We start from the raw sequence: 22383 nt of genomic DNA on the forward strand, positions 1-22383 counted from the left end.
TTCAGGCAAAGTACTACTATTAGAAGAAGAGAGAAAAGCAGTCAAAACAACGGGCTGAGACTCTTGTGCCGAATTTACAGAATACGGTGAACTCTCAGCAGATAAGACGGGTGACCTAGAGGAACCTGAACCAATTTCTTTGGAACCATATCTCTTAATAACTGCATCACTGAATGCCGGGGGATCCTGAAGAATGGGATCTTCAGCTTTCATTAGGCTGGTTGCCCACTCAAAAGGCTCTCCTCTAAAGGAATATATCAGATAGACCACAAGGTTCTCTGAAGTGATGCCCAGAAATGGTCTAAACAACAAAATGGTGTAATAGTGTTTGTAAAGCGCCAGAAATTGGACTAAGTCCCCATCAAAGATTATAGATGTTGAGATATCAACAGAGTCAGGATCTGCTTCCTTCCCATCTGACTGACTAGAGTGCTTTGCTAGGACCTGGTCACTATTGACCTTACTCGAGGCTGAGACTTTCTGAACCCCACCTGGGGCAGTGACTTTCTGAACCCCACCCGGGGCAGTGACTTTCTGAACCCCACCCAGGGCAGTGACTTTCTGAACCCCACCCGGGGCAGTGACTTTCTGAACCCCACCCGGGGCAGTGGCCTTCGGGAACCCCGCTGGGGCAGTGGCCTTCGGGAACCCCGCTGGGGCAGTGGCCTCCGAGAACCCCGCTGGGGCAGTGGCCTCCGGGAACCCCGCTGGGGCAGTGGCCTCCGGGAACCCCGCGAACCCCGCTGGGGCAGTGGCCTCCGGGAACCCCGCTGGGGTCAGCACCTCGGATTCTTTTACTGGGACCGGACCGTCGGCCTCCCACTCAGGGACCGGGCCGTCGGCCTCCCTCTCTGAGTCGATAATTATCGAAACTTCTCCCGGGACTATGACTTCCGGGACTTTTGCTGAAGCTATAACCTTCAGAACCTCCACTAATGCTATGCCTCTTAAGTCCTTTCCTGGGGAAGCGACTTCTAGACCCTTCTTTGGGGCTTTGTCTCTCGAGACCCCACTTGGGGATATTACTTCAAAGATCCCTTCTGGGGTTTTGCTTCTCGAGTTCCCTTCTAGAACTATGGTTTTAGACACCTTCTCTGGAGTTGCGCTTTTCAAGTCTCTACCTGGGGTAACAGCTTCTGAGACCCCTTCTGGTATTGACACCTGAGCTATAATATTCAATGTCCCTCTATAACCTAGAGCATCGGGTACCGCTCCAGGACTCTGAGCATCGGGTACCGCTCCAGGACCCTGGGCACCGGGCACCGCTCCAGGATCCTGGGCACCGGGCACCACTCCAGGACCCTGGGCATCGGGCACCACTCCAGGACCCTGGGCATCGGGCACCACTCCAGGACCCTGGGCATCAGGCACCACTTCAGGACCCTGGGCATCGGGCACCACTCCAGGACCCTGGGCATCGGGCACCGCTCCAGGGGCTTGCAACTCTGCTTCAACAGGAAAATCAAGAGAGGAGAGAAACATTCTCCTTTGGTTCCTGAATCTATAATGGGGCTCCCTAGCCCAAGGACCCCAATTATAGGACAGAGTGCTTTTTAGTGTGGGTTGTGTGACAAGTACCTCTGCCACAGTAGAGACAGGAGTAGGTCTTGTATCCTGACTAAACTTGGCCAGAGGGCAGGACTTGTCGCCACACTTTGGCTTGCGCAACTCACAGGTCTGCAGATAGTGGCCTAAACCCCCACAATATAGGCATAAATCTAAGTTTCTGCGACGCAGACGCTCCTCTTCTGAGAGCCTGGGCCGCAGAAAACTTTTAAACCTTTTCTCTTTAATTAAACCTGAGGATTCACTTGTCACCATACTGTGAGCAAGAGTCTTTTTATAGGATGAACTCTCAACAACTTCTGGCAAAATAAGCAAAATTTTGGTCAGAAGGTTTTGCAGTTGCTTTAAGGATTGCTGCAAAACTTCCATCCGCTCAGGTTTCAAAGCACTGAAAGCAGAGTTCAGGGCTGAGAGAGATTCTTGCAGGGCTTGCATAGTAGGCATAGGAGGATTTCAAACTAGACAAGACAAAACACGATTCTAGACACGATTCTAAGACAAGATTCTAGACAAAATTCTTAGACAAGATTCTTAGACAAGATTCTAAGACAAGATTCTAAGACAAGATTCTTAGACAAGATTCTAGACAAGACAAGACTGGACTGGATTTTTAAACTAGACAAGACAAGACTGGGCTGGATTTTTAAACACCGGACTGGATTCTGCACACTGAATTCTAGACAGGACTGGATTTTTAAACACCGGACTGGATTCCGCACACTGAATTCTAGACAGGACTGGATTCTAAACACCGGACTGGATTCTGCACACTGAATTCTAGACAGGACTGGATTCTAGACAAGACACTGGACTGGGCCAAAAAAGAAAAAGCTTTATTTCTTTTTTGTTGTATGGCTGGTGATAATGTTAGGTTCCTGGTGCTCAGAACAAGGGAGATGTTGCGTAGTGAGTCCTGAGCACCAGAACGTGACGCTGAAATAAGGTGTGGTGTGGAAATAGCCCCTAGCACCCTACCTTCGTTGTTTCACCCGTGTGGTCCGTTCACGCCTGAGTGACTATGGTTTCTTGGGCCCACGGCAGCCGCGTTTGAAGGGCGGATTAGGTCTGCCCAACTCCGATGCCCCCAGGTCTTAGATTGAGACAAGGCGTGAACCGAGACAGGATAATAACAAGGGGACCTCTAGCTAAAACAAACAGAAGGCTAGGGGCTACTAACAACCCTACACCTAAATATATGTGCGGCACGCCGCCAAAGGAAAAGAACAACAAAGGAAATGCTGTCCACTCGCCGACACAATACCGTTGTGTACCAGCGGTGACAGCACAAGCAGAACCCTCTGCAAAACACCAGAAACAAATTATAACCAAAGAATACTGCGGCCTAGGCTGACGGACGCGGCAAAGCCGCTACTCACGGAACCGGTACAAAGACTGGCAAACGGACAGGAACCCCCAATGTAGCCGACACAGACTCTCAGAACCGGAGGACAGGCAGAATCCCAAACGACAGACCGGTGGACACCGAGAAGCCAGAAACTCGACTAGGCACAGACAAAGCCACAGGACTTCTGGACAGGAACACTTCACGGCAGGACACAGGAACCGACACAGGAACCAACACTGGAAGCAGCTAGACAGACACTGCTAGACAGGAGCTCAGGAACTGGCAGGGACTCGCTCAGAACGCAAGAACTCTGGAAGTCAAGAAACCTGGAAATATCACCAGTGTCTGTGAATTGCACTGAGCCAGCATATAACAGAGAGTCTTAATTAATTATGTCGTGCAGCTGCCCTGCTGCACAACTGAGAGGTGCAATCAACAATTTTTACACAGGTAATATATTCCACTTTAGCGCTCTCCGGATTTAACACGCCACTTATATATACAAAAATTCTTCAAGAGGCCACAACCTGTATAATATGTGTCTCTAATGGCATATACCAATTAGAGTACACACAGAGGAAGACAAAAGGCACACAATAGTGTAGAGTCTTTTTATCAAGAGGTGGTGATTCTTATTTCAAATACATCACACTCACAAGGTTCCACAAGGTCTTAGGCATATCGTGATTTCTTTATATCAGACGGTCTGTCCAATTCCACAAGATCAAAGAAAGGGGGGGGGGGGGGGGACCACTTCTTCTAAGGATTCAATATCCTGCCACTCCAGGTACCATATAACAGAGAAAAAAGCAAATAGTGCAGCAAGCCCTTACACAAACGGGTATTTATTTTTTTTTTAAAAGTGCACTCACATGTTATACAAATAAAAAAGGCATATCACAAAGCATTATTTCCGATTTCCCAAAGGACACCTCACTGGCTCGCTGAGATATTTCTTACAGCAGGTGTAGTCAGAGTCCCGGAAACTCACGGCTTTCCTTCCAGGTGGTGAATATGGAATCTCAGGAATCGTCAGGATACCCAGCACAATCCCGCTTAACGCGTTTCGGTTGTAACCTTTCTCAAAAGCGGATTGTGCTACACTAAAATCTTCCCCTATATATAACCCCTAAAGTCCTCAAACAAGTTTCAGGTGTCATAATGATAATTACAAAGTTTAAAAACCGCCGCGCCTCCGCGGCCGTCACTTCCGGTCACATGGTATCGCATCTCCCATCGACTTCCGGCCGGCAGCACACTCATTTCCGTGCGGTTCAAAATGCGTTCCAACTCAGATGATGTAATTTCCGGCCGCTTCGTATTCATTTTCATGCGGTTTAACAAGCATTTTGACCCCTCTGACATCATTTCCAGATAGACAATACATCTCACAAAACCGCTTTCTCTTCATATAGTAATGTTTGCGGGTCAGATGCGTTCCGGGAGTTGTTCATAAATATAATTAAACTTTGTAATTATCATTATGACACCTGAAACTTGTTTGAGGACTTTAGGGGGTATATATAGGGGAAGATTTTAGTGTAGCACAATCCGCTTTTGAGAAAGGTTACAACCGAAACGCGTTAAGCGGGATTGTGCTGGGTATCCTGACGATTCCTGAGATTCCATATTCACCACCTGGAAGGAAAGCCGTGCGTTTCCGGGACTCTGACTACACCTGCTGTAAGAAATATCTCAGCGAGCCAGTGAGGTGTCCTTTGGGAAATCGGGAATAATGCTTTGTGATATGCCTTTTTTATTTGTATAACATGTGAGTGCACTTTTTTTTTTTAAATAAATACCCGTTTGTGTAAGGGCTTGCTGCACTATTTGCTTTTTTCTCTGTTATATGGTACCTGGAGTGGCAGGATATTGAATCTTTAGAAGAAATGGTCCCCCCCCCCCCCCCCCCTTTCTTTGATCTTGTGGAATTGGACAGACCGTCTGATATAAAGAAATCACGATATGCCTAAGACCTTGTGGAACCTTGTGAGTGTGATGTATTTGAAATAAGAATCACCACCTCTTGATAAAAAGACTCTACACTATTGTGTGCCTTTTGTCTTCCTCTGTGTGTACTCTAATTGGTATATGCCATTAGAGACACATATTATACAGGTTGTGGCCTCTTGAAGAATTTTTGTATATATAAGTGGCGTGTTAAATCCGGAGAGCGCTAAAGTAAAATATATTACCTGTGTAAAAATTGTGAAAATTCTGTGAAGTAGGTGAAACTTAATTTATATTATCACTGAGCTGATTTCTGGATCTTATTGCGCACCCTATAACCTCTTAAAACTATATTTCCCAGGTGCAATCAACAGACAGGTGAGGCTGAACACATGGGAACAAGCTGCAATTACACAGACTCACCACTGGCAGCAAACAAGAATATTCTTAAACCAGAGCAACGGGAAAACCTGGCCTGCAAAACAACTATAAACATAAAATAGGAATGAACCACTACCTGTGGTTCATAACAGTACCCTTTCCTTAAGGGTGAACTCCGAACACCCCATGACACCCACGGGGAACATGAACAGAAATATAACATAAAATACATAACCATAAATGCAAAACAGGAATGAGCCACAGCCGTGGCTCATAACAGTCTCTATCTTTAGGGTGGAGCAGACGCCAGGTATCTATTAGTTGTAAGTCATGCAAAATTGATTTAAAGCATTTGATATCCTTTAAAGAAGATCTGGGCGCACCGGTTGAGGTATCTATAGGAGGCTCCAATGCCCGATTAAGGTCTCCTCCTACCACCAACACCCCTTCCAAATTTTTCTCTATCAATTCCAAAGCCTCCCTCAAAAAACGGAGCTGACCCTGATTGGGGAGATAAAAGTTAACTAATGTAAAAATTTGGTTGGCAATAGTAGCCTTCACCAGCAGGCCCCTCCCATCCCCAATAGGAATCTCCGATATATCACTCAATCTAATGTGTTTGGCAAATAAGATTGCAACTCCCTTAGCTTTAGCTCCCGAGAAATCACTATAAAATCCCTGTAGAAAATGACGTGAGTGTAGCTTTGGAGAGGCACCCCTTTTAAAGTGTGTCTCCTGGAGGAACACCACGTCCACTTTGTCGACATGTAGGGAGTGAAGAAGGCGGGATCTCTTCTCAGAGATGTTAAGGCCCTTCACATTAAACAATATTAACTTCAAGCTAGCCATATTGGCAGGTTACCAGGGAATCCCAATGCTGCCACAACACCGTGGCATCTTTTTTACCTTGCTAAGAGGATAACCACCCATAACACCACATCCAATTGGGGGAGGGGAGAAAGGAAAACACAAGAGGAAAGACAGGGGGAAAAGACGTAGACAATGAGAAACAAAGAAAATTACTGTTAGTAGAACAGCAATACTCTGCATCATTAGTCATGGGAAACCATATATGGCCCATGATCTACAAATATACAGCAGAGCAAGGGGGGTCAGAGGGGAACCGGGTGTCAAAGTCAGAAAAATATCATGATGCACACTGCCATATTTGCACCTCATATGTGTCCCCGCTGCGCATGCGTACGCTCTCCCGTGCGTGCACATACTCGCTGTTATGTGCACCCGCAGGCGCACGGTATGCGCATTTACGGTAGAGTTTATGTGCGCCTAGCGTGCGACTCAATCGTTACATATTTTCACCATATAATGTATTTTGTAGATTATGGTCCCTTTGATAGAATCTGAAAGTTTAGTTAATGTAGCATGTTCATAGACAAAGAGATCCCTCTTTGTTTGATACGAAGGGTCAGACAAGGGTTATACAGTGGTGTTTAGTATCCATCGGAAGAGAATTAAATTAGCAATATTCTGGTGTTTGTTTGAAGCGGATTACTCGCTCGTGCGAATAGTTATGGACATAAGAAGTTTATGGACATTTACTATTATTTGCACTTTATTTCCACCCACCTGAGCAGTTGGAAATAGTCACAGCCCACCTGTATGAATCAACCTATGACCTTTTGTTATAATGCGAAGACGAATTCCTGTGTCCAATGAACAATAAGAATATAGGGACCATTGTACTGTATTATGTGTAGGGTATAAAAGGACAAGCCGACCTGATCCAGCTCTCTATTCTCTTCAACGGTTCTCATTGCTGATAATCGGGAGCTGGATATCCAGAGGTGCATGCGATTGTTTCCCTTGAGCGTAAGTTTTCTCCGCAATCATATTGTCTTTATTGTTATTGTGAGCCATATCTCTCTCTCTCTCTCTTCTCCTCTTTCTCTCTCTTTCTCTTAAGTGTTATTGTACTGCTATTGTATTTCATGTGTAGTTATCTGGTTAGGTAGTCTATGTTATATTGGTAGTGTATGACTTGTATTGTATTATTCTTTTTGAATGTTCATTCATTTCCTTAAAAGGCGTTAGACCCTTAGACCGGTATTGTGTGTGTGTTCATTATATTGCAGTGGGTAATAGGAGCGTCTCTATCGCTCAAACAGCTTTAGTGTAAACCAGCTTACACTGTGTTGCATTTTCACCTTATCACTGCACAAGGGTTTACAGTATAAGTACATTGTTTATGGTATAGTTATAAAGGTTTAACATTGTGAGCATTAGCGCCGCTTGTGATCTCCTCATGGTCCCAAGCGTCCGCTACGCTCGTAGCATATCATTACGTTAGTCGGCAGCCTATAGCGTGCCTGCCTGTGATCTCTTGGCCGTAAGCGAACGTGACGCTAGAGCGTCTCGACTACGGCTAAGCGATTGTTACGCAACGTGCGTACCCTTACGGTATACCATACGCCAATAGCGTACTGTGTTCTTTCACCTTTTAGAGGGTTTTAAGTAAGATAAATATTAGGCTTTATCAATTGGCGGCTCGCCCGTCCTTCACATATCTGTACTAGGTAATTTCAGCAGACATTATCCATCAGCAAAGGGTGGGAGGTCATATTCCTCGTAGTGCTGTCTGGATAAGCGTCTGCTTCGCTTAGTAAAGGGTGCTGAAGGAATCCGGAACCGGAGGTAAGAACAATACGCTAGTGTCTTTTAAAACTGTTTATTTCTGTCTTGCGTACGCACGCACGCATATATCTGCATTTCTTTCCATTCGTGTATTTTCATATCACTCTCCTGTTTGCCATTTCACAATTGTTAACGGGCTAAGAAAGATTTGTTGCTATCAGTAGTTAAAGAGTAAAGGTAATACATTTAAGGGGTAATTTGTAAAACACGCACACAGCTTTGCCTAAGATACAAGGAGAGACTTGTGTGGTGCTCGGTAGATGATCGAGGATCACCTACATTGATAAACGTGTTAATTGGGTTACGGTGGATATCTGCCTTTCGTACACGTGTCTCTAACAAAAGGCTGAGACTCGCGTACGCAACCCAAAGGCCGACGCACGCAGCGTATATTACGCAACGGAGTGTCCGGGTACGCCCACGTAACAAATCACACGATAAGTGTTATTTTAAACAGGCGAAAAGGTGGCAACGCGATTAATAGCGCAAGTCAATTTTAGTGTCCGAAATTTAAACTAATAGATCCTTCTCTAATTTACGACTCATCTGGTCTAAAGGAAAGAAATTTCTGCGCAGAAATAGAAATAGAAACAAAAGTAAAGTGTACATGTGGTGAGTGAGTGTTTATATATATAAGTTTCTACAATTTTTTTGGGATTGAACCACAGAAATCATCGAGTTCTCGTGAATTACATACGTGTAAGTGACATGCACGGTGGCTAGGGAGGCATCCCTTGTTAAATATACAAAGAGCATTAGAGTATAGCAGACCAGGAGGTCATACTGTAGCACAGACCAGGAGGTCCAGAACAGACCAGGAGGTCCAGGTACAGCAGACAAGGAAGTCCGCTATAAATAGAGACAAGTAGCCCAACACCAGAAAGGGTTGGTGCGGAACCCATATAGGCCATAAAGCTCAGGCTGAAGGAATTCGCAGCCGTAATTTTCGATTCCACTGGTCGCTCCGCACATAAGATTAGTTGCTTATGTGCAGAACGATTGTACCGCACGTAATTGTGTGCATTAGTTAGTAATTTGACCCAGTACCATTTGCGTACGCTAGAAGGGTCATAAACGCTATTTGTACATTTTAACGTGATTTGTGAATTTTTTTTTATTTTAAGGGAGGTTCGCTGGTCACTCAGGAACTATCCAACAACCGATACTTGGTGGGGACTGGTAGGGCCAACACGCCCCAGTAAGTAAAGGTTCATAAGGGCCCTAGGTTGGGTACAACAGCTCTGGATACAGTCATTGCAGTACTGGCCAACGTGGGTGAGGAGTGAGTGGAGTACTCGGTAAACTTCGCCGCCGGCCTGCCCCGGACATCTTGGTTTTTGTAAGGGTTCGCTGAAGACCCTGATTTGAAGGTCAGAGGTAGTGAAAGCAACACCTGCAAGTTATGGGGGCCAGTTGTTCAGGTAGGGGGCGATCAACCTCGGTTCGGGTTGATTTAGTGAACCGACCAATCGGGTCGGCAAGGTATGTAATGTGTGAAAAATACGGTTCACACACAGAAGTTTTATGTGATGAATGGGAAAGAATGACTGTACATGACGGGGAGAAGTTCCCAAGAGTAGGCAGCTTTAGCCCAGATGTGTTACTAAATCTAAGGAGAAGGATATGTCTCATTAAATCAGCAAAGAGACGGATCAAACATTTTGATTGTTTAAAGTTATGGCAAAAGGAAAGTGAAATACAACGAAACTTAACTTACATATCTGATTCTCATCTTGGGAAGAGAGACATGGCAATGGAGAGGATTATGGTTGCGGAGAAAGGCACAATGTTGTACGATAAAAATGCACTTAGTAACTGTATTAAGGATGAAAGTAACAAATGTAATAATGTTTATGAAAATGAAAGTGTAAAAATTACAAATGTTAACCTGTGCAAGTCGCACCCCATGTCAAACTTCCCTCAGGATTACAAGCCAGAAAGTGAGCCCAGCACGATGGCGGCACCTCTTCCAGCAGCCATCACACAAGACATCCAGGTGGACACGACCAAATCGGTAAAGGCAATAATCAAACCCCCTAACGGAGGGTCAAGTGAGGTCGTGTCCACAGGTACGTACAATGTTTTATGTCACGCACAAACAAATGTACCCCATATTGTAAGACCAACACAAGATGATGTAGTTGAGTTTGATCCTGTCAGGGTGATCACAGTCCCCAATGGGAAGACTGACGATCAGGGAATCATTCCCGTCGGGGACAGTGCAATGCGCTGTCCCTGGTCCCGGACCGAATTGAGATCAATTATGTCTGAATTTCCTGATCCTAGGAAAAATCTAGTCGCATGTCAAAGGTTCATTAAAGAACTAGGAAACTCAACAGAACCCACCAACAAAGATTGGCGGACAGTGCTGAGGGCATGTTTGCCCTCCGGTGTTGACTCTGCGAAATTTATTACTGATTGTCAATTAGACACAGAAGTACCTCAAACGGAGGAACACAGTCAGGAATGTATTAAGCAGATTAACCGACAGTTGGAAGTATATTTCCCTGCCGTTGTCAAGTGGAATGAAATTTTCTCCATAAGACAAAACGAAGGGGAAAGTATTTCCAATTATTTAAATCGAGCACTGCAAGTAATGGCTAGGAACACTGGGATCACAGACATCAAAACATGCGCACAGCATAGAGAAATAGCGGTTAAGGTATTAATGAATGGTTTAAAGGAGGTATTGAGAACAAGGGTACAGACCACCAACCCAAACTGGAGAAATATCTCGGTGGCCGCATTAAGAGAGGCCGCTATTGATCATGATCGAAATATCACCAGACACAGGGAGTCACAAAGTGATAAGTTAATGGCCGCAAGTATACAGGCCCTAACCACAAGACCACTCCAGCATAAGCCCCACACCACTGCGAGAAATTCAAATGTGGAAGTCTGTTACAATTGTCATAAAGAGGGACACTTTGCAAAAGATTGTAGATCAAGAAAAATACAAAAATCATATCAACCCCCTAGACAACAACATAACCATGATATCCAAGGAAGCAGGGAAGTACAGGGAAAACGGTTGATGGTGATGAGCATCAGAGCGTTTGAGGAGGCATCAAATCAACCAAGACCTCAGGTCATTGACACTTGGAGGAAACCCAGGGTTTGTTATCTTTGTAAAAGAGAAGGGCATTATGCCAGTAACTGTAACAGCCCACATAAAGTCAGACCCCCTAGACATGAATATGACACACCAAATTGTAATCAGGGATCACATAGGAAGGAGTTTGGGCCGCACCTGTAACATGCAATCAGGAAAGGTGATCATTAGGACTGATGGTAAGCCTGAGGTAACGGTTAACAAATTGGGAGGTCATTCCTTGAGGACACAGGAATGACCGGGTAAAATTTGTAATGTACCTGTGAAATGTTTTCTTTTTCCCCATCTCTGACGGTTATCGGCAGGACTCAAACATTGCATAGCTACTTGGTCTTTGCAGAAGTCTACCAAACCCCAGCATGACCTACCCACATCAATGTATCCTGGCCAGATACAAAGGGTGGAGTATGGAGGTGCTGGTGGGAGGGACTGCGCAAGGATACCATTGGACATGTAGATATGACAGCCTGATGAACAATGTTTTAAAATGTTTGAAATTTTTTTTTTTCTGTTGTTGTTTATTGTTGATATATGTGATATGAACGGTTCTCTCTCTCTCGTTGTTTTTTTTTTTTCTCTCTCTTCTTTCTCATGTTTTCATATTTTAAAGATGGTATGTCACACATCAGTTAGACAAATGGTAATGCAAGATTTTTGCTCCTTACAGAAAGATCGCTGGTTTGGAAGAAATATTGTATCACCAGAGTGTTCGGTTGGAAGACTGAGAGACAGCACCTTTGAGATGACAGCAGAACAAGAAGAACAACAAGACTAGAGAACTAATTATCGTAACAAGTTTCTTCCCCCCTTAAACTGTTTTTCTGTACCCCCATTACAAATTTCTCCTTTTCTCCTCCTGTAAGATGGACTTGCCCCAAGAGACTGTGATATGGATTTTCCTGTTGACCATGATGTTGACCAGAGCAGTCTGTTTCGGTGAGAGTACCAGTGAGGTCGAGAAAGGATCCGGAATGGGTTTCTGATGACTGAGACAGAGGTGTAAATTTCCAATAACAACACAATTACCGGAAAACGATCTAGCAGCCATGTTATTTGTAGAAATTGTGAAGGATTGTTAGCTGAAGAAAATTGCATCTGTAGGCATTGTGATAACCTAGTTGAGGATGGGTGCATCAAGAAATGTCAGTCCAGTTTTAATATCCACATGGACCGGCATCCATTGAGTGACTATCACACCTTAGTGGGTAAAGTGTTAAATCAGACAGATTGTTGGGTATGCTCTCAAGTACCTCAAGGCCATAGCAAATCAGGATTAGTGCCCTTCCCGTTAACTATAGGGGAGGTACTTGAGCTAAGTGGTGGGAGACCGGTGGACAGGAGGTTTAATATCTCCAGTCCTCCTAGTTTGAAGCTCCACCAATATCATGTGGATAGATCCCTAGTATGTTTTAACATTTCCAATCCCCGAAAGCCGGGAAATTGGGAAGTGTCATGGAATAACCAAACCATGACCTTTTCATACAGAGCCGATAGAATGCCAACAGATACAGAACTTATACGACACATAGCCGGTAGTGGAAAATATTTCCGATATAGGTACACCCTAGGAAATAGGATCATGAGAGTTGGAGAGGTATCACCAGGATACTGTGCACATATCATACAAACTTATAAGTGTAGCAAACAGATGGGAGAGTTAGGGTTAGGAAATTTCATATGGAAAATGTGTAATATGGTTATGTCCTACTCCGTCCCATATGTTCTCCCCGATGATGCATATTTCATATGCGGGAGGAAGGCGTATAAGTGGCTTGCCCCAAACTCAGAAGGGTTGTTTTATATTGGAAAAGTACTGCCTGAGGTAATGACTGTATCACATACTAAAATGAAAGATATTCACCGCAGTGCCCAAGCTCCTTATACTCACACTCATTACGAGCACATCGTTAAACGGCACCTGATAGAGAGAACAGAGCATCCGGCCTCTGACCTGATCAGTGAATCCACCGGGATTCAATTCCTAATCGCGTTAGATATCACTCGTACCGCCAGAGGAGTGATAAATTATAAATACATATCTGCGCTTGCAAATTTATTAGACAACATCACTGAAATGTATGACGACACTTTTAGATATACCGGAAGGGAGCTCCAAGCTTATAAAACAGAACTGGTTCAGCATAGGATGATTCTCAATTATCTCACAGCTGTGACGGGCGGATATTGTGTCACCCTGGCAACTCAGTATGGAATAAAATGCTGCACTTATATTACGAATAGCACCGAGGACCCGGTCGAGGTCATAGACCAAAAGATGGACGACATTCTCCAATTAAAATGGGAGTTCCGAAGGAAACACAATCTCACCCTTGCCGCTGTGGGTAATGAGCTGACCAGTTGGGTGTCATGGTTGAACCCGCGAAATTGGTTCTCTGGTTTAGGAGAATGGACCCAAGGTATTATCATGGATGTAGGGAAATTCCTTTTGTGTGTTCTGGGTGTCATCATATCGATTGGTCTGATATTTAGATGCGTTCAGGCTTTAACAAAGTGTAAACGTAGCGCCCGAGTGATGAGTTTAAGGAGTGAAGATACTGTAATAACAACGACTGATGTGATTTATGACCCAACGATAGAGACAATGTTGTGATGAAAATGTGATTCCACGGTCCGTTTCTTTCACCTGTTTCTCGTTTTTCTCCAAGGTAAAAAGACCCGCATGGAAGAGGAATTTGATGACCGGGTATACAGACAACAGATGGACTAAAGAAGAAGTTTTGACAACCTTGTACACAGACAACTGATGAACTATGCCATAGACCCCCTTATCCCTAGTAACGTTAAAATCTACGCTAGCCCAACACTTTTTGTAAGTCTATGGACATTGACAAAGCTTTTGCTCGCACTTTTGACAAAAGCCCAAAGAAGACTGCAGTCAACAGACACCAGACAAGACTTCAATCAACAAATGCATATTAACCTCACATAGAATACCACTGCATTTACCATAATTGTTTCTTATCTTCATCTCTACAACCTTCAGGTAAAGACACACATAGTCGATAGGGAATACCGGCACAGATATCAGCATTCACATATTCCCCCATTCATGTATCATCAACTAAAATGTGCTCCCCCATTTTGTTGCAACCAAAAGCCGAAGAGAGCTCGGTAAAGTTTGACAGCCCATCCACAGACCCGTACCACGGGATAAGAAGGAATTCAAATGTATACTTCGCAATACCTCGAAGCTTGATTTAAAACACGTACGGCACGATGATACATGACCCCCCAAAAAATGGATTCATACACACATGCTTCTGCTATCTCACTAGGTCATACCCTTTTCCTACCTTCTCCTCTCCTCCCCTACCCAATCATAGAAATGTATTATACATGACATATATTTTTCTCTTTTTGAAATGTTTTAGAAAGTGGCAGTTATTGTTGACTGCCAAAGGGTGGACTGTCAAAGTCAGAAAAATATCATGATGCACACTGCCATATTTGCACCTCATATGTGTCCCCGCTGCGCATGCGTACGCTCTCCCGTGCGTGCACATACTCGCTGTTATGTGCACCCGCAGGCGCACGGTATGCGCATTTACGGTAGAGTTTATGTGCGCCTAGCGTGCGACTCAATCGTTACATATTTTCACCATATAATGTATTTTGTAGATTATGGTCCCTTTGATAGAATCTGAAAGTTTAGTTAATGTAGCATGTTCATAGACAAAGAGATCCCTCTTTGTTTGATACGAAGGGTCAGACAAGGGTTATACAGTGGTGTTTAGTATCCATCGGAAGAGTATTAAATTAGCAATATTCCGGTGTTGGTTTGAAGCGGATTACTCGCTCGAGCGAATAGTTATGGACATAAGAAGTTTATGGACATTTACTATTATTTGCACTTTATTATCCATGCGGCGGGAAACCTAGTTTCCCACCCACCTGAGCAGTTGGAAATAGTCACAGCCCACCTGTATGAATCAACCTATGACCTTTTGTTATAATGCGAAGACGAATTCCTGTGTCCAATGAACAATAAGAATATAGGGACCATTGTACTGTATTATGTGTAGGGTATAAAAGGACAAGCCGACCTGATCCAGCTCTCTATTCTCTTCAACGGTTCTCATTGCTGATAATCGGGAGCTGGATATCCAGAGGCGCATGCAATTGTTTCCCTTGAGCGTAAGTTTTCTCCGCAATCATATTGTCTTTATTGTTATTGTGAGCCATATCTCTCTCTCTCTCTCTCTTCTCCTCTTTCTCTCTCTTTCTCTTAAGTGTTATTGTACTGCTATTGTATTTCATGTGTAGTTATCTGGTTAGGTAGTCTATGTTATATTGGTAGTGTATGACTTGTATTGTATTATTCTTTTTGAACGTTCATTCATTTTCTTAAAAGGCGTTAGACCCTTAGACCGGTATTGTGTGTGTGTTCATTATATTGCAGTGGGTAATAGGAGCATCTCTATCGCTCAAACAGCTTTAGTGTAAACCAGCTTACACTGTGTTGCATTTTCACCTTATCACTGCACAAGGGTTTACAGTACAAGTACATTGTTTATGGTATAGTTATAAAGGTTTAACATTGTGAGCATTAGCGCCGCTTGTGATCTCCTCATGGTCCCAAGCGTCCGCTACGCTCGTAGCATATCATTACGTTAGTCGGCAGCCTATAGCGTGCCTGCCTGTGATCTCTTGGCCGTAAGCGAACGTGACGCTAGAGCGTCTCGACTAGGGCTAAGCGATTGTTACGCAACGTGCGTACCCTTACGGTATACCATACGCCAATAGCGTACTGTGTTCTTTCACCTTTTAGAGGGTTTTAAGTAAGATAAACATTAGGCTTTATCACGGGATACATCCCCATTATACGGCATTGAAATATAAAACAAAAGTATTCAGCAAATAGAACAGCTCGAAGGAAGAAAAAAAAAAACTGGATCAAAAGACTACGAAATGAAGTAGAGTACTGAAAGCCAAAGGCAAAATGGCATTATAGGCAATATAAATCTTGCATAGAAGTGACACATTCCTACAACCAAAAACAAAACCCCCCCCAAAGAACATGACCTGATAGGAAGTGGCAGTGTTTGAGCAGCCACGAGAGGCAATCAATTACCTAAACAATCGCAGACAGTGGACTATTTGACCATCAGTTGAAGGACACAACAACTAAAAAACCCAACATATCAAAAACATACTAAATATGTCAAATATTCACGTGTCCATGGAGATTCTAACTTGGATTCCAGCCCGCAATTGTCATGCCGTGTTATCAGCGTCAACTGTGGCAGCCGTGATGGCCTCAGACACCTCGGATGTGCCAGCTCATCGTCGCCTCCTAGTGTTACGGACTCTCTGCCACTGTTCCATATGAGGTGGAGGTGACATTGAAAGTTCAAACGGGTCTAGCCAATTAGGAAGAACTGGGGCAGGGATGTCCAAAGTAGAACAGAAGTCCTTAACATCTTCAAGTTCCTGTAAGACAAGAAGGGCCCCTTTGTAGGTCACCTGAATGGATAAGGGGAATCCCCAGCGAAATTTGATGTTTCGTTTTTTGAGTTCGTCTGTGAGGGGGCGGAGAAAACGCCTCTGTTGCAGGGTAGACCACGAGAGGTCCGGAAAAATTTGTATCCTATGACCATCAAAAGCAATGTTCGGAGCACGTCTGGCTGCTTTAAGAATCTCCTCCTTTCCCTGAAAATAGTGGAGTCTGCAGATAACGTCGCGTGGCCTGCCCAGTGGGGCCCTTCTAGGACGCAAGGCCCGATGTGCCCTGTCAAACACCATCTGGTAGTAGGAGTCCACACCTAAAAGTTCATTGAATATTTTGGTCAGAGCAGATTCAATGTTTTGGGGAGCAACGTCCTCGGGCAGTCCCCGTATTCGCAGATTATTCTTGCACCCCCCGTTGTCAATATCAGCAAGCCTGCGGCCCATGGCTATCAGAGTCCGTGATTGGCGAGAGATGAGATCATGGAGATCAGATACCTTAGAATCCGTCTTCTCGGAACAATCTTCCAATGTTACCACTTTGTCTGTGACATGGGCGACATCAGACTGAATGGAAGAGATACGGGCTTGAATGGAATCCTGTATCCGTTGTTCCATGGACTGGAGGTCCTGTTGCAGATCTTGGTGGGTGGGAAGGGACCGCAATTTGGAGAGAATGGCAGATAAATCTGAGTATTCTACTGTAGGCTTAGATGGTGGAATGAGAGCAGGGGGCCCCGCAGCCGTGTTGTCTTCCATGACACTCGAGGGTAAAGAGGGCGACAAGGGGGTTGACGAGGTAGAATCAGACACTGGTGGTTTAAATAGTGTACGAAAAGCTGTGGCCTGGTATGAGTTGGCTGAAGTATTTGTCAACTTCTTGGAGGAACGTCGTCTCGGCATGAGGCACGATTTGAAGCGTAGTCAGAAGGAATTATCTTCGAGCTGAATATCGACACACTAGCGACATATCACGTGTTCCCCTCAGCGTGGCCCGGCTAGACCATTGTAGTTTAAAGCTCAGTCGCCATGTAGTAAAGAGATGGGCTCTGTTGTTGCAGAAAGTCGCATCGTGTCGGGTCAGTCAGGACTTGTATCAGATGTGCATACCGCAAGAGGGAGAGCCAGGCTCATCCTTTTCTCTCCGGCTATCTGTTATAAATTTTACAGAGCAGGATGAGAACAGGGTGAATAGATGTAATGTAGAAATGGTGCAGGTGCAGGTGAGAATAATCTCCTACATGGGCAGCAGCCGAGAAAATATATTGAGAGGCAACAGGAGTCGTGGGGACAGCACACAGATGCCACAAGCCACTCAGCCACCTCATCCAACTCTGCACTTGGCTCCAAGCAGGGTCTCTCACTGTGGCAGCTAGCAGGGATTCCTCCTCCAATATGGCCACCGGGAGTAGCTGCTGCCAATAGGAGAGCAACTCCAGGGGACTACAGCTACCCACAGCACCTCTGGACACCCCCTTCCCGTGGCCAGGGGTCAGGAGCCGGGCCGGCCGCCGGGTCTCCACTTTCGGTCCGCGGCCCCCAGAAGCCCGTCCCGGCCACAGCACAGAATCTAGGTCCTGGCTTTAGAGAAGCAAGTAGGCCAGGGTCCGCAGGGAGGGCAGGGAATGGCCCCGAGTTGCAGGCCGCTCGGTCAGCACCTCAGAACAGGCAGGCGCAGCAAGGGCACAGTGAGCAAGCCCAGAGATAATATAAAACTGCTCTATTTCAGACCTAGTGCAGTGGGAGCTCTGCAAACGCACGACTTCCTCCCTGGCCCGCCAAACCACGCCCCCTAATTCACGTTATTAAACAAAATATTCATGAAAAACACTGGCGCACAGTCCATAGAATGTGAATATGGTTTAAAAGATTAGGAGTCTATAACCTTTAAGGGATCCTTATTCTTCCCAAATATCTCCAAATCAAATGGATAAAAAAAGACAAATTTTATTACACTCAAACATGGACAACATATAAAACATGTAAAGTGCATGTGCATGCATGTGTGAGGAATGCTTAATAAATACAGGAAATATATAATAATAATGTTTTCTGGTTGAATTAATAAAACAATTAATAGTTGGAGATTAACAATGGGTTTGTATTTTCATTCCTGATCAATATTCATAGGGTTCCTAAAACAATGCAGAAATCCAAATGGGTCTCACAGACCCAGTGTCAGCGTTGGTGTCACAAAATTTGATGTCAATACTGGAGGGTTAAAACATCTATCCTTGTGTATCAACACCTATTTCCCTATAGATTGTAAGCTTGCGAGCAGGGCCTTCCTATCACTATGTCTGTATATTTTTACCCAGTTTTGTCATATTACTGTTGTTCTAATTGTAAAGCGCAACGGAATATGCTGCGCTATATAAGAAACTGTTAATAAATAAATAAATAAATAAAACCCTCCAGTATTAAATCCTCCAATAACAGGAATATTGTGTTAGTTTTGCTGAGAGTTTTTGGCTTTTGGTAAGAACCGGATTAGGATCCTGGAGTTGGAGTGAGAAGAGAGGGCGAGTTCTCCATCCATTAGGCCCAGTTCAGATCTTTGGGCTTTTGGCCACATTAGGGCTCTCAGCTGTATGGATGTGTTAGAAAGGCCGTCAGCCTGATCATTTCTTTCACATTGCTTGGGGAAAAGAAGAGACTATGGAGTCTCTGGGCCTAATTCAGACCCGATTGCATGCTAGCTGTTTTTTGCAGTGCTGCGATCGGGTCTGAACTGTGCATGCGTATGCACTGCAATGCGCAGGCGCGTCGCCCACCAGGGATCGCTGGACAGTGACGGTTTTTGCAAAGAAAGCGATCGCGCCGGCGATCGTAAGAAGATTGACAGGAAGAGGCCGTTTCCAGGGAGTGTCAGGGAGAACGCAGGCATGTTCAGCCGTTTGGAAGGAGGGTTTCTGATGTCCGCACTGGCCACGATCATCGCACGGGAATAGTAAGTCTTGGGCTATGCAAAGACTGCACAAACTTTTGTTTGTGTAGCTCGCTGCACATCCGTTCGCACCCCTGCACAGCTAATACCCCCTCTCCCTGTAGGCGGCAATTACCTGGTCGCAGCAGTGCAAAAATCACCTGCTTGCGACCAGGTATGAATTAGCCCCTCTGTGAGAGAAATCTTCTTGTGAAATCTAGTGAGCTGTGCCTGGTATAAACTTCTTGTATTGTGTTTTTAGTGAGTTAGGAATTATTCTGTGTTTAGTGTGCACCAAAAGTCTAAGTATTTATTTTGCTGATTATTTCTATTTTTTTGCACAACAAAACTGGGTGGAGCAAGCTGCACATACCAATGGACCTGTGTGATCTTTCAGCTGCTGTATCCTGCCATCTACCCCCCACCTCACCCTGTTATCCCCGTTCCCCTGACCCTGTTACAATATATTATATATATATCTGCATTAATATCAATGACACGGTGACACCTAGGGGTTACATAATGTGGTTATTGTGCAACCGGTGGACAGCAAAAATGTCGACAACAAATGGTCGACACAATTAAGAGGTTGAAACGGAAATGTTTGACATGAGTTTTGCATGTTTTTTTGTGTCAAATTTTAGTTTCCAGCACATGGAACTCCAATAGTGTATTGCGTCCCCTCGCATGGCTTGCTGTGCTCATTCCCAATTGTAGTCCACTTGGATGGTTCCCAATTGTAGTCCAAGTGTATGATAAAGTATGGGAAAGTTAAAAAACAATTCCAAAAAAACTCAGGTCGATTATATGTTGTGTTGACCATTTGAACCTGTCGAACCTTTTGACCATTTGGTATCGACCTATTGACTGCCAACTTTTTGACCATCAACCAATCATTCATATACCATGAAATATATACCGATACATCTATCGCAGTAAACTGGGTGCCATGGCACCCTGGAGTGCCTCTGGGCACTTGCAGGGGTGCCCTTGGTTGGTAGTCCAGGACCAATCAAATTATTTGTCAATATAATAGGCAAAACCAGTGCTTGTGGCTTCCCATCATAAAATATGTGGACAAATAGAAGTGAATCTTGTCCCTTAACTGACCCTAAGGATGGCATACTGTACAACACAACTTACTTAATTTTTTCAGAATTTCCTAAAAATACACTTTTGGCGTAGGGGTACCAGGAAACAAATGATACTCTAGGGTGCCGTGATTCAAAAAAGTTTAGGAACCACTAGAGAACAATACCTAAACTAACAAATCTAATAAATATATTTTAGTATTTTATATTTAAAGTTAAATTTGTTGACCGTAAGTACCAAAAATAAAAGGAAAACAAGCAAGTTGGCCTTTGCAAATGAAGTCAATTAAACAGTCTATATCATAAATACAATAAAAGAGTGTAGAACTATAAAGCAACAAGATCTAATGGATTTAATAAAATAAAAATCAATCCTCACAGGAAAAGAAAACTTCAAAACATATGAAATTACTTCAAAAAGAATAGAAAAAAGCAATTAAAATAAAAACTTACCAATTTCACACATTATTTGGCAGGCAGAGTGGAAACCAAAATAAAACAACCCATTTGGAAGGCAGCAGAAGGGGGGTTATCTTGGCTTTTGTTTTATGTATTCCTTTGCTTTACATGAATTACATTTTATGGGACCCAATATTGTTTAACACCTTATTGTGAAACCTTCAAATCTTCTACTTGATTCTTCTTGTATTTATTTTATTTTCCACAAAGATCACAGACATAATGATATCCAATATATATGTGACTGTAGTGGTGCTCTTTTTGTACAATAAAATGTGTTACTCTGCAATAATGGATGGTGCTGTTTTTTGTTAGCGCAAAGTTATAAAAACATATTTAAAGAAAACGAACTTTTACTATAGCTTTTCTACAGTTTACCGTAACCATTTTGCAGTGGTAAGAAACATTTGAAGAACATGGCATAAAATATATATATATATATATATATATATATATATATATGTTAGTCTAGCCTTGATGATGTATGATGGAGTTACCTGTGTATACAAGCGGACATCCGTCCTGGCTCCACACTCCAGCAGTAGCTGCGCCGTATTCACATCAGCAGCTTTAGTTGTAAAGAACAGAGCATGCATCGGGATGCTGCACATATTGGGGTCAGCACCACGCAGGAGAAGTAGGTTGATGGTGGAGTATAAGGTTTCATTCCTAGACGGGAGATACTAATGTTACCAGGCACACTCGACATTACAGAGTTTCTCTACCTACTGGCTGAGCACCGCTATTTCCTGTCATCAAGGCTCCTGGCTCTGAATAAAGTGGTTTGTTTTTTCTTTAGATTCATGAGGCCCGTACACCTCACAGTCAGTCATGCTGTTGTATTTCCAATAAAGCCTTATATACTGTAGTTGTTGACTGTTTAAACAGCTATACTTTATAATTGTGTTTATCTAATTATTTCTCTCCTGCAAATGAATATAAATGAGACAAAGGGCCTGATTTAGATTTCAATGTAAAGAAGCCCTGTCTGCCTATGAGAAAAGCTGCATCTGCACATTGTCTGAATTTTGGGTTACACCCATATCAAGATTTATAAACTTAAACAATTTGAAGTTTTGTCAATGTATGGAAACTTTTACATACATATTAGTTTGCCTTTGCTTAAAGTCTCCTTGAAACTTTGATTCAAAACGTTTTTTCACCAATACAGATGAAGAATGTTTTGGAACAACACACACGCACACACGCACGCACGCCAGCACACACACACGCGCGCGGTTTTAGGTGTGGGCAGCCACCCAGGGCACCACTGCAGTCACCCCCTGACCGCCTGCTGCCTGCACAGTGCTGGGACTGTTTCCCGATGCTCTAAATTAGGGGGCATGGCCTCGTGGGAAGTGCCGCAGCCGCAGACCAAGCCACTGTGGGGCATACTCTGTGACCTGCTGGCATACTCCATAGGATAGTTGAGAGA

General features: G+C 43.9%; 1 protein-coding gene across 11 annotated transcripts in view; it reads right to left on the reverse strand.

The window, feature by feature from the left end:
- ANKMY1 (ankyrin repeat and MYND domain containing 1) overlaps positions 1 to 22383 on the reverse strand; it is a 301516-nt gene that overhangs the window by 165343 nt on the left and 113790 nt on the right. For all 11 annotated transcript variants that reach the window (XM_063915687.1, XM_063915678.1, XM_063915679.1 and 8 more), the window contains one exon: positions 21446 to 21617. In XM_063915687.1, the coding sequence (XP_063771757.1) occupies positions 21446 to 21617 (172 nt within the window). The remainder of the gene's footprint in view (positions 1 to 21445; positions 21618 to 22383) is intronic.

This window comes from Pseudophryne corroboree, chromosome 4, assembly GCF_028390025.1.
Source record: "Pseudophryne corroboree isolate aPseCor3 chromosome 4, aPseCor3.hap2, whole genome shotgun sequence".
NCBI classification, from domain to species: Eukaryota; Metazoa; Chordata; class Amphibia; order Anura; family Myobatrachidae; genus Pseudophryne; species Pseudophryne corroboree.